Source organism: Myotis lucifugus, unplaced genomic scaffold (assembly GCF_000147115.1).
Source record: "Myotis lucifugus unplaced genomic scaffold, Myoluc2.0 scaffold_2, whole genome shotgun sequence".
NCBI lineage: Eukaryota > Metazoa > Chordata > Mammalia > Chiroptera > Vespertilionidae > Myotis > Myotis lucifugus.
The window spans coordinates 9,026,579-9,039,782 of NW_005871050.1; the positions used below are offsets into that span (position 1 = coordinate 9,026,579).

General features: G+C 44.4%; 1 protein-coding gene across 2 annotated transcripts in view; it reads right to left on the reverse strand.

Annotated features, from left to right (window-relative positions):
• Positions 1 to 275: 275 nt before the first annotated feature.
• Positions 276 to 13,204, reverse strand: part of UTP14A (UTP14A, small subunit processome component) — a 21,459-nt gene continuing 8,530 nt past the window's right edge. For both annotated transcript variants that reach the window (XM_006082121.3, XM_023758068.1), the window contains 9 exons: positions 10,699 to 10,818; positions 10,507 to 10,601; positions 9,464 to 9,587; positions 9,306 to 9,383; positions 7,679 to 8,072; positions 4,698 to 5,092; positions 3,550 to 3,743; positions 3,337 to 3,436; positions 276 to 694 (listed from right to left, as the gene is read on the reverse strand). In XM_006082121.3, the coding sequence (XP_006082183.1) occupies positions 431 to 694; positions 3,337 to 3,436; positions 3,550 to 3,743; positions 4,698 to 5,092; positions 7,679 to 8,072; positions 9,306 to 9,383; positions 9,464 to 9,587; positions 10,507 to 10,601; positions 10,699 to 10,818 (1,764 nt within the window). In that variant the 3' untranslated portion in view covers positions 276 to 430. The remainder of the gene's footprint in view (positions 695 to 3,336; positions 3,437 to 3,549; positions 3,744 to 4,697; positions 5,093 to 7,678; positions 8,073 to 9,305; positions 9,384 to 9,463; positions 9,588 to 10,506; positions 10,602 to 10,698; positions 10,819 to 13,204) is intronic.

Sequence of the window (13,204 nt, forward strand, 5' to 3'; positions counted from 1 at the left end):
TGGATTGTGCATATTTGTTTATAGGTTCAGAGGTTAATATACAATAATTAGTCACTATCTCCGAGTGTAAAAAAAAATGGTTATTTACAGTAGATCATGCCTGATGTGATATATTTAAGATCATAGTTTAGGTTTACTTCACTCCAGCCTAGCACTAACTATATAATCCTTGGTGAGAAAATGAAGTTCCCCTGACAAGTACACCTAGAGAAGTGCAATGGGGAACATCCAAAGGCATTTTGTCTGACTTGAAAATGACACAGAATATACTCTAGTTAAATAGATAAAAATGCCTTTATTCCTAAAATGTGTGCTGATGAATTTTGAAATTGATTCTGTAGCTTGTAGTAAAACCCGGCCAATGGAGGAGCACTCTGGGTGGGGTCCTGGTTCTAGGCACCAAGATGTCACTCTTCCAGCAACTCAATCTTTAATTTTTCTTCAGCTGTTTTTTGTGACGTATGGAGAGTTGTTTTGGATTCCTCTGTATGACAGAGAGGTCCGACCTTGAGGAAGACCGGTAGCCCACATCCTCTGCTTTTATAGGCTTAATGATATGTCCTGGCTTGGTGACAACCTTGGGTGTAGTCAGCTTCTGGAAGGCTCTCTGGGTGTTCCATGTAGATCCTATCGGGGTCTGGATGGTCCTCTCAAATTGTTGATGGTGGGTAAATGGATATGGAAGCACCCGCACCTGGAAAGGAAGGCAGAGTGACTAGGCATGAGCCTCGCCTGGGGTGCAGGTGTACAATGGCAATTGGTCAGGTAGTGTTGGCACACGGGCCACAGTTCTACTGCCTCTAGGGAGGCAGTGGGTGAAGCTACTGAGAGGTCAAGGCATCCCAATGCCTCCATCTAGCCTTAGGAGTCCTAATCTCTGAAGACATTGGGGAGTAGAGGGGCCTAATTTGGATTTAGGACCCCCCCTTCCCCAAGCTTCTCCAACAATCTAAGGGATTGAAAATCCACCCTGATACTGCCCCCGTAGCTGTAGGAACACTACAGTAGCTCCATGGCTACTGTCCTCAAGTGGGTCTTCTACACAACCTTCCTATTCTTGTGCCTTGCAACTCCAAGAAACACCCGGGCATTTGTGTATCCCTGTAGACTTTGTGACCCTCTTACCCTCTCCTTGATAAACAGGACTGATGTTTTGTTTTTGTTTGTTTTGTTAATCCTCACCTAAGGATATTTTTTCCATTAATTTTTAGAGAGAGTGGGAGGGAGGGAAGGAAGGAGGGAGAGAGGAAGAGGGAGAGAGAAGCATCGATGTGAGACAGACACATCGATTGGTTGCCTCCTGCACAAGCCCTGAAGCCCAGGTATATCCCCTTGACTGGGAACTGAACCTGCAACCCTTTGGTGCTAGGGCCGACACTCTAACCACTGAGCACACCAGCCAGGGCCAGGACTGATGTTTTAAGGAACCCAAAGGTTTACTCCTGAACCTTAAACTCTACTAGGCTGCTACACTTAGTTAGCTTCATCCTCCATTGGCATCACAAACTGTCCAAGCTAGAAAGCCCAAGGTAATGAAAAGGTCATCTGCCTCAGACCCACAGTTTGGCTTAGAGACAGGAAGTGATTTACCTAAGAAAATAGGAGCCTCAAGGGAGAGCAGAACCCAGGCTCCTTGCCTTGCCCAGCACTCTTCGCTACTCACCACAGCACTATCTTCAGACATTTAAATAATCTTTAAACACTTCCCCAATTGCCAAAGAGGAGGAAAAAGATGTAAGCAAAAAAAAAAAAAAAAATGGGGAAGTTACAGTCAGTAGTCTTTGGAGATATTCAATGGAACACTCAAAAGAAGCCGAGTACTGCCAGGTGGTCCTGATGGTAGTGAAGGACAGATTCTCTTTAGGTTAAGGTAAAGTTTTATTGGGGTTGATAGCTAGATCTGTACGTCACCCAGGTCAAGAGGAACAAACACACCTGGATAGACTGTTCAGTTTTGGAAGGTCTCCCCTTTAGTATAAAGCACATTTTATTCTATTGCATGCTGGGACTTGCAGTCTATAGCTTATTTTAAAAGATGAGGCAGCCCTAGCTGGTTTGGCTCACTGGATAGAGCATCAGCCTGCAGACTGAAGGGTCCCGGGTTTGTTTCCGGTCAAGGGCACATGCCTGGGTTGCAGGCTCGATCTCCAGTGGGGAGCGCGCAGGAGGCAGCTGATTAATGATTCTCTCTCATCATTGATGTTTCTATCTCTCTCTCCCTCTCCCTTCCTCTCTGAAATCAGTTTTAAAAAAAAGGAAAAATCAAGGGAGATTCTGGAAAACTATTTGTCAATTTGCTGTGACTGCATTAAAAAACAAATAGCTAAGAACCCTGGAAGGGAAGGGTGGTCTTTATTGAGTTTCTCACTCGGCCCTTCATCTAGAATCCTGGCCTGGTGAAGCACTCCTTTTCTCTCGCTCTTATCCTATACATGCCTGTTCATTGCGTTTTCTGGTTATGTAGCCTCAACTGGGAATACAGTGTTTACAATTCAATTTCTGCAGTGACTGGTTTACAAAATGAAATCAATAAAGTGTTATTGAAATGTTATTTCCTCACCTCTTTTTGTACCTATTAAATAGTCCCTCCCCCCCTCTTTTCAGAAAGAAACATACAAGTCATTTTAATATATACTGGCTAGGGGCAGATCTTAGGGTCACAGACTTTCAGAATTGAAGGGAACATAGAAGTCGTTGAGTCTAATTTCATTCCTGAGTCCTCTCTACACGTGTTCATAGCCCAGAGCAACACATTCTCTCTAGACTAACAGAAAGTTTTCCCTTGAATTGAATTCTGCCTTTCCTCTAACTTCTACTTTATATGACTCCACTCCATATGACAGCCTTCAATATACTGCTCAAATTTGCTTCTCTCTTGGGTAAACAACCCTAGCTCATTATCATATGACACAATTTAAAATTCTTGCACTATACTGAACAAGTGCCCGTTTGTCTTCGCTTTTCTTAAGATGTAGCTCAAATTTTATAGTCTTTAGACATTACCTTGACTATAAATACCAGCCTGAAGAACAGTAATTCTTCCTTTGGTGAGACCCATTTGCACCAGTGTTAGCTGGGCTACTAGTTGAAAACACAGATCTGAAGGCCTCACCATCGCTGCAGAGATTATCCCTGTAAGTCTCAACCTTTCTTCCCGGTCAGTAATTAAAACAGTAGAGTCGATCTGGAATTATTCATCTCAGAGCCAGTCAGTAAAAACAAAAATAGATTTGATTCTGTGGTCAAGATCTCACGTCCCTCTAGACCACAGAGCACTAGAATGTCCCTCCCAAGCAAGAGAGCTGGGAGGCAGCTAAAGAGCTCTCCATCTCTCACCTGGTGAGCTGCTGCCTGGATGTTTCGCTTCTCATTGATAATCACATTTGGCAAATTCTTGTCTTTTCTTGGAGGACCTTCAGGTGCTTTAATGAGAAACCTGGAAAGCAAACAGCAGCATGTCTAAGAGCCTTAGGACTTAGTCAAAAGAGCTGGGAGGGCATTGACGGTGAGTTGGGCGAACCTGGTGCCCTTCTTGATAGGCTTTCTTACCGGCGTCTCTTCTTGGCACTGGGCTTTAGGCCCACACCGCCCCACTCGCCCCAGCCAGGCAGAGTCAGGTCCACGTCCTTTGGCTTACTCGCCTCCACAGCTTCTCTCTTCTCTTTCAAGAAATCTCTGATGACATCATCACCAGCAAAAGCTTCCTTTATCATTTGCTTTTGCTCTCTCTCCTGTTCATCTTCCTGGGAAGAAACAAGAGTGATAACAGAGAGGGGAGTTTGGGGTAAAGTAGCAGCTACAGAACCTCCTAACCACAAAATCTCCTTTCTGGCACTTTCTTTATCAGCTTTGACCCCCCACGAGGGTCCGAGATCCTGGCTCTGTTTATTAACTTCTCTATTGTCAGGGGGACTTCCAAAGACTTCAGGAAGGGAGATACTGTGGTTAAGAGGTTCTGTAGCTACAGCTTGCTTTAGAGTAGTGGTTTGGGCAGGAGCGCTTGAATTTTGGGTGGTGACATTTTAGCGCCCTCTAGGGGGAAAGTGCTGAACAATGATGGTCTTGCAATACAGATTGGTAGCCAATCATGCTCCAATTTTCTTCTCTCTAGGGTCAATATCCCCAGCTCATTATCATATGACACAATTTTAAACTTTCAGTAAGGAAGCTGCAGGGTGGAGTAATGAATGGACTGTTAGGAGGAGGAGTTCCAAGTGGCCTGGCCAGTATGCAGGCATCCTTCAGCTTATAGCCCTCAAAAGGAGGGCCAGGACTCCTGACTTGAGCAATTTCTATTACTTATTCAGGGAGTCCTGGACCGTTTGAGATCCCACTGAATAGCACAAAACCTTGGCAAGAACTCCTTGACTCACCTTCGAACGTCCTGCCTGGGATCTCATCAGAGCTTTGAGTGCCTCCCTCTTTCCTCTGAGGGCAGTTTTAGAGTAACCCAGAAAGGGTTTGGTGGTTCAGGATTTAGGATGTTGGAGTCTCGGTGGCACTCACAGATTTGCATCTATCAAACTGTCACCGGAGCCAGCGTGGCCCCATACTATTCTGGGCCTCTCAACTACCGATATGTGATCCCAGCACAACAAACTTCACTGATTCTATTCCTTGTGCAAAAAGGGCACTTTCTTCACCAGCTCTGATCCCCCACAATGGCCCAAGACACCCTGGACCCTGGCTCTGCTCACCAACTCCTCTATCGTGGGGACAGCCAAAGACTTCACGGAAGGAGATTTGGTGGTTAGGATGTTCTGTAGGTCAATCATTTGTTCCTTCGTTTTCTTCTTGGGAGCACTAGGCTGATTATTCCTCTCCAACTGCTGCTCTTCTAACGCAGGCCTGGGAAGCTCCTCATTTTGAAAGCAGCCTTCTTTGCTCAGTTCCTCTAGCTCCTCCAGAGTCTGTGCTCTCTCCGGCCTCTGCAGCAACGGGGGCTCCTCTTCTTCCCCAGCAGGTTCCTCTCTCTGGACAGACAAAACAGTCCTTGCTGAACCCACGTTTTGCTTCCTGCACTGATGGCTGTCCTTGTTCAGTTTCTGAGACAGTGCCCTCAGTTCGGATAGCACCTCCTGGGTGCTAGAATCTGCAGGAAGAAATGAAAGCTGTCAGAAAAGGAGGTTGGATGTTGCCTAGTCAATGAGCACTTACTGAACACTCTCAGTGAGCATTTGTAGAGCACCCACTGGGGGTTGGGCACCAAGGCAACCCAATGAAGAGGAGAGCTCACTAATAATTACCTATCAAGTAGCAGGTAATGGAGTTGAGTAGTTAAAAGCAGCATGTTGGGCCCTATTCCCAACTTTGCCAATGACTCACTCTATAACAGGAACTGTGACTTAATTGCCTCATACAGTAGATAAACCCTGGTTGGGGAAATGGCCTCAAATCCCAAATTTTAACATTTAAAAAATATATATTCTTTTATTGATTTTTTTAAGAGAGAGAGAAAGGGAAAGGGAGAGAGAGAAATATCAGTGTGAGAGAGAAACACTGATCTGCTGCCTCCCGCATCCTCCCCCACCCGGGATCAAGCCAGCAACCTGGGCATGTGCCCTGACCTGGAACTGAAGCGGCGACCTTTTAGTGCACGGGATGACACTCAACCAACTGAGCCACACCGGCCAAGGCCCAAGTCCCAAATTTTAAAAAGGCCTTTTTAATGAACAGGTGGCCTCTGAATGCAACTTCATTGTAATTTAATATTTGTAATTCCTAAAAAGTGTGATTTACTATTTATAATTTACATTGTAATGTCCTATTTGTAAAAACCTTATCCAGCATTGTTTTATCTTAAAGCAGTATTTCATGACCTGTTGTGGCTGAGTCAAGTAGCTTGCACTTTCCAGTCACCAGCACCATATGAGTAAATACCACTGGTCTCTGAGAGCCCCGAGGAAAACATGGCAGTGACACACTTCTCAACTGTCCTCTGAATTGACTCAAGTTGCCTCCATTCCCAAGTTCACCCTGCTCTCTAGCTCTGGCTTGAAGCCACTGGAAGAGCTACTTGAGATCTGGACTTTGGATACATCTATGTTTATTCTTCAAGGACCAAGTTTCCTTGTCCATTTTGTGTGGGGTCCATGACTTCCCACTATTTCCCCAAAGAGTTGGTAACATTCTATTTTTATCATCCAAGGAAATCCAAATCCACCTTCCATACCACAAGCAATTGCTCTACGCATTTAGCTAGATGGCCAGCTCCTGAGGGGGCTCAGGAGGATGTGGCTGCTTTCCTGTGGTTGTAGAGACACTGCCCCATGACCTTGGCCTACAGCACTGCTCTCCAAAATCCTCTTGGAAGTAACTGATTTTAACTATTAACCCCAGAACTCTCCAGCTGAAAATCCCAAGTAAAACCCTATAATACATTCTAAGTGACAGCTCTTATCATTTTTGGCCATGGAAAAACAGATTCCTGCCCGGCTAGCGTGGCTCAGTGGTTGAGCATCAACCCATGAACCAGGAGGTCAGGGCACATGCCTGGGTTGCGGGCTGGATCCCCAGTGCAGAGCGTGCGGGAGGCAGCCAGTCAGTGATTCTCTCTCATCATTGATGTTTCTATCTCTCCCTTCCCCTCTGAAATGAATAAAAATATGTTAAAAATAAAATAAAAAGAGATTCCTGCTGTCACCCAAATGCATTATTCCTATAGGAAATACAATCAGACCAAAGATTCTGTCCAGATAGCCAGGTGATTCTGAATGTAGGTAGTTTCCCAAGCAGGCTTTAATGACCTGCTTTTTCCCCAGAATGGGAGCTCTCTGACCTGTCTAAGGGTGCTAACCTAACACTGTTAATGTAAAATCTCTTCAAGATAACTAGTAGAAAATATAATATGCAAATGAATCTGAGCATTGGGGTAAAAATTCTAATTTACCACATACCTTGTGAAGTCATTAATTCCTGTCCGGAAAGTCTTACCCCGTATCATGTATCAGCCAGCATTCATGAAGTGCTAAAAATGCCATTCCTACTTCACAAACAATACAGAACACTACAGCCATAATTTGAAGATGCTTCATAATGCCTCATACCCTAGCCAGTTTGGCTCAGTGGATAGAGCGTCAGCCCACGGACTGAAGGGTCGTGGGTTTGATTCCAGTCAAGGGCATGTACCTCAGTTGCAGGCTCGATCCCCAGCATGTGCAAGGAGGCAACTGATCGATGTGTCTCTCTCACATCAATGTTTCTCTCTCTCTGTCTCTCCCCCACCCTTCTACTTTCTCTAAAAATATCAATGGAAAAAAATATCATTGGGTGAGGATTAACAAAAACAAAATCACCTATGTCTGTGGGTGTGAGCGATTTTCAGATTTGCCATCCCCCCATGTGCACTTCTCTCTGGTTTGTGGGTACCAGCAATGGTGACTCCTGCCCTGACTTCAAGGATGCTGTAGCCCTGCCTTTCTGAAGACTGCAAGACCTCAAGAGCAGAAAGCGTGTTGGAACACACATTATACAGCCATGCAGATGACCACTTATTAAATGCCTTTGAAGAAAAATGGTAATTATGATCATCTGTTTTCTCTTCAGGACCCACAACACTCTCTTGAAAGTCCCTAGAGCCTCATCATTCTGTGGTGTGTGTGGGTGGGCACAGTCTTCCTCTCACAGTTGGTCCATAGCATTTGTACTAAGCTCTCCCTTCCGGTCCACCACAACTCACCTTTTGTTTCTTGTCTGCTCACTGGCTTGGCATCCTGGTTGAGCCCCGACTTTTTCCTAAGCGATCGCCTTTCCTCAAATTCTTTCAACAAAATTTCTTCCTCTGCCACTGGTCTTTCTTCTTCCTCACTTTCCGAAGCCTCGTTGGCCATGGGCTCTGGAAGTTGTTCAGGGTCCTTCTGGATTTCAGCCTCTTTTGCATCACCAGAGTGATTCCTGACCATCCAGGGGTTCGGTCCATCTGCAGTCATGTGTGCCTCATTCACCGCATCAGGGACAAGGAGGTCACCCTCTTCTTCCTCACCTCCCTCCTCTTCCTCACTCTCGGAGGCCACCTGGACTTTCTGGGTCAGTTCTTTGTTCCTGGCCAACTGATCCTGCATAGCCTGGCGAGCCTGGAGAAGGAGTCATAGCACGTGTGCCTTGTCATTAGTGATCGCAATAACACCTTTCCCGGTCCATTTCTTAAAGCTGCCTCCTCTCAATCTGACTTAAGTATTTCTTACTGGTGCCTACTGTTTAAACTGTACATATACCACTGTGTTACTAGCTATGGAATAAAATGGAAGTCAAATTTTTTGTCCTCAAGGAACCAACATGTGAAACATGGGGTGTGTGTGTATATGTGTGTATATATATATATATATATATCTAATAAAAGACAAAAAGGGTAATTGACCATACCTTCACTACGCTTCCCATTGGCTAATCAGGGCGATATGCAAATTAACTGCCAACAAAGATGGCAGTTAATTTGCATAAGTAGATGCCAAGCGACGGAGCGAAGCCAGCTGGCCCCAGGCAGGGGCAGGAGCAGCGAGTGAAGGCCGGCGTGGCAAGTGAAGAGCAAAGAGGGAAGCCCGCCATGCCCCCGGGGCCGTGCATGGGGAGCAGCCAGGGGCTTAGCTCCTCGCTGTCCGCCGCGCGCGCTGGCCTCCGCCACGCCCCCGGGGCCCGGGCCCCAGAGGAAAACTGGTGCCAGCAGCCGTGGGAAGGGGCCCCCGACTGCGAGAGGCCACAGGCCGGGCTGAGGGACCCACCCGAGTGCACAAATTTTTGTGCACCGGGCCTCTAGAGTATGTGTGTGTGTGTGTGTGTGTGTGTATGTGTATATATATATATATATATATATATATATATATATATATATATATATACATATACATATATATATACACACATATACATACACATACATACATATACATTATTTCCTCTCCTCTTTAACTGGATTTTCCTTCAATGCTCTTTTCCCCTTCCATGTCTCCTTTTCCACCTTGTTCCTGGTCATTTTCCTCTCTGCCTTAGAGATTTTTCTGATACCTTTTTATTTAATTACTAGTGGCCCGGTGCACAGATTCGTGCACATTGAAAGGAAATTAATTAGAAGATTTGTGTGGTAAACGCTTATTTTTAAATTGCCAGTGTGCATCATATGTACCAGCAGGTCAGTCAGTCAGATGGTCAGACAGATGGACGGCCAGTCACTTAGCCTTTTATATATAGAGATTATTATTTTTTCTGATACCTTTTTAAATTCCTGGTTTTCCATCCACTCTCATGGCTCTTACCCAACTCTGTTTCTTTCCTCCAATTCCACCCATTCTCTCATCCTGATGGTCTCTTACCTCCAGGTCATATTTGGCCATAATTGCCTTTGACTTTGCCCATTTTCCACTGTTCTGGTGCTTAAGGCTCATTCGCTCCTGGAAAGAAAGGAGAGAGTGAGATCCGTATTGCTTTCTGGGGAAAGGTGGTTCAGGGGTAGGGCAAGAGGCAGCCTCACCATCATTCTGGCCTTTTCGAGTTTTTCCAGTTCTTCCAGTGCAGCAGCAGGATTGGTCTTCCGCAGGTTCTCAAACTCTTGTAGGGCTTTCTTGGCCTTTCCTTTCTTCAGAACTCTGTGATACCTACAGGGTAATGAGAGGGGTACAAGGAAAGAGATTCAGTGGAAACACTGATGCCACACACAAAAGTGTCCCTACTTCCAAGAGGTTTCCCTATGCGGAAGCCAGAATGGACATCACAGAGCTAGGTGACTGGAGGGAGCCACTTTGGGACCTGAGAGCGCCGGCAGGCCCCTCAGTCCCTGCAGCCCATAGGACAGACCTCTGCAGAACAAACCTATAGTGCAAGGAAGAATAGGACATGTTCCAAAGAGGCAAAAAGATAGGAAGGAAGCTCTGCTGGCCTCAACAGCTATAGGATTCAGAGTTCATTCTGCAGAATCACTCTGTCACACCCTGGAAAGGAGACAAAGTAATTGTGCAGGCATCTTGTTTATCAACAACCAAGATAGAAAGCCAAAGCCAGTGGAGAGGGCACTAGTGAAGCAGGCAACACTTTTATGAGATTGGTCTCAGGGAAAAGAAAGGTTAGTCACTCCTATTTGTGATCTCTTCTACATGACCTCCATTGCCACGTCAAAGGTTCTTTTCATCTCACTTTTGTTCATGGAACCCAAGGCTAGTTAGTGTGAGTCTCCATATCTTTTTTTAAAAATTATTATTTTAAATGGTAATTATACCAATTTTTATTTTTTAAAATATGTTTTTATGGATTTCAGAGATGATAGAAATATCAATGATGAGAGAGAATTATTAATTGGCTGCCTCCTGCAAGCCCCACACTGGGAATCTAGCCCACAACCCGGGCATGTGCCCGGACTGGGACCTGAACCATGACCTCCTGGTTCATAGGTCAATGCTCAACCACTGAGCCAAATTGGCCATTGTCCGCCCCCCCCCCCTTTTTTAAACTTTTTTTGTTGAATTTATTGGGATGACATTGGTTAATAAAATTATATTGGTTTCAGGTATAGCTCCTTACTTTTTGCTTTTGATTTTCTTCTCTCTTCGAGCTCTGGCCTCATAGTAAGACTGCAGGGCCCGGGCTCTCTGAAGCTCTGCTCGGCGCATCTTAGCCTACAATGAATGAGATTTACAGTGACTCCAGGGCTTGTGAGCAAATGCTGGGAGAAACAGGCCCTGCCTGGGTGTATAAAAGGCCTATCACACTTACCTCTTCCAGGCTCATGGCTTTGAGAGAGGCCTTTTCCACAGGAGTCAGTAAAGGGTCTGTCACTGGCTGCTTGTTCTTACAAAGGAGGTTAAAAATCTCCTGCTCCAGGGGTGTTCTTGCCTTAAAGACATAACAAAACATCCTGAGTCTTAAGCCATGCTCCCACTGTCTTCCTCTTTCCAGTCCTATGACCATCTACTTTGATGCCATAATTGGAATCACTAACTGGATAGGATTGGCTATTACAGCAAGAGAAGGGGTTCTGGTTTTGCTGCCCAGCTGTGCAGATAAAGCCTTATTTTATTCTGATTTAAGACAACTTCAGCAAGGAGACTCTGAGGCTAGTCTCTAATATTACTGAGTATCACTCTGTTTGGTTTATTAATATATTTAAAACAGAATGCCATTCTCTTAAGAATAGAAGCAGGATGCCCTTAAAGTAAATGCTGGCAGGAAAGAGGAAGAGCAGTACCAAATATCAGTTTTGATAGTTGCAAAACAAAATGGCCCCTGTGTTGTTACACATATGGTATAGATAGGAATCTCAGATTTCATATAAGGCTCCTTTTAAAAATATCTCGAGAGGGAAGGGGAGATTAGGTCTAAGATGAGCACAAAAAGACACTGCCTTTAAAACTATGACCTTCACATAACTGGCTTCCTGAGAGTTCAAATTTAATTCTAGTCATCTTCTCACTTGGGCTTTAGTTCCTCAGTTTCCAGTTAACTTTGCATGCTAGGTAGTGTCTACATGCATGGAACGAATGGACTGTGAACAAGTTACTTCACATGTCAGCCAAACACCTCATTTACTGCTTGACCGATAATGTAAGGATGGCTAAAATAGTCAGGCCAATCATGACACAGTCCATTTTGGCAAGGTACAAAGATAGCCCTAGGCAACAGAGCCAGTTTCAAACCTCATACACACTTTATATGTGGTTTTCATATATATTATGGTCAGTCTCAAACTTACAAATATCTAGACAAATGCATAAACACACATCATCATACATTACACACTGCTATTGATTTAACCATAAACCTATTCTATTGAATAGTAAAGGTACACATTCTTCCATTTTTAGTATTTGTAGTAGTGATCAATCACAGGCTACAAAGTGATTTATATTACAATGTTGTAATCTCCCTCCAATTCAATTCAATTTACAAACATTTATTGATTGCAGCTACATTGTAGGTACTTGTAGAGGGTGCTAGAATACACAATTGATTAAGCTCATTCCTGTCCTCATAGAGCTCACAGCCTTTCAGAGGAAAGAGACAAATCCATCACTAACAACATAATAGGTTAAATGTTAGTCCAAAGGAGTAATCACAGAGAAACAATTAATTCTGATTGGGGGGTGAATTAGGCTTTGGGAGGGAAGAGACTTACTTTTTGAGTTAGGCTTTGTTTGAGGAGTAAGTACAGTTCCGTAAAGGAGAGGGCCAAGTGGAGATATGAGTATAAGCAAAAACAGATATATGAAAAGGAGAAGTGTGTAAGCGGACAGTGTGTTGTCCAGTGCAGCTAAAATGCTCAGTGTTTGTCTCATTCTACAATTGGAGAGCTTCTGAAGGATTTTAAGCAGGAGAGTGACAATTAGTTTTGTTTCAGAAAGCAAATCCTGGTGATTGTGTAAGAGGGTATACAGGGTGGGGCAAAAGTAGGTTTACAATTATGAGTACACGAAGCACAGAGTTTATTCTTGCATGCATTATTATTTATCAATTATTGTTATTCTTTCCCTACCTTTGCCCTACTCTGTATGTAAAGTTGCAAATGAAAATGAGAAGAAGAGCCAGGGATCTGAGAGCTGTCACAGAGACAGAATTCACACACTAGCTCACTGCCTGGGCTGGGGAGGAGTCAACGGAAGGAGAAATGAGATGGCTGAGATTTCCAACCAAAGTGACTGAGTTACAGAATGAAGGTGGTGGTACAGGTTTGGGAGTCTGGGGAAGGAAAATGCCAGGTTTACTTTGTTGTGTGTGAAATTTAAAATGCATAGGGGAGACCCAGGTGAGGCCTGCTAGTCATATGGAATCTGGGACTGGAGCTCAGAAGGAAGGGGTTGAGAATGATCTGTAGCATATACAGTTGATAGTCAAAAGTCATGGAACTTACAGCGCAAGAATAAAAAGGACTAAGAAAGTCAGATAGATAAAAATCAGGAGTGTATCACAGAAGCCAAGGCAGGAATTTTTAACAATGTGTCAATAGTGTCAACTTGGCCCTGACCAGTTTGGCTCAGTGGATAGAGCGTCGGCCTGCAGACTCAAGGGTCCCAGGTTCGATTCCAGTCAAGGGCATGTTACCTTGGTTTCGGGCACATCCCCAGTAGGGGGTGTGCAGGAGGCAACTGATCGCTGTTTCTCTCTCATCGATGTTTCTTTTATTTATTTTATTTTTATTTTTTAAAATATATTTTATTGATTTTTTACAGAGAGGAAGGGAGAGGGATAGACAGTTAGAAACATCGATGAGAGAGAAACATCGATC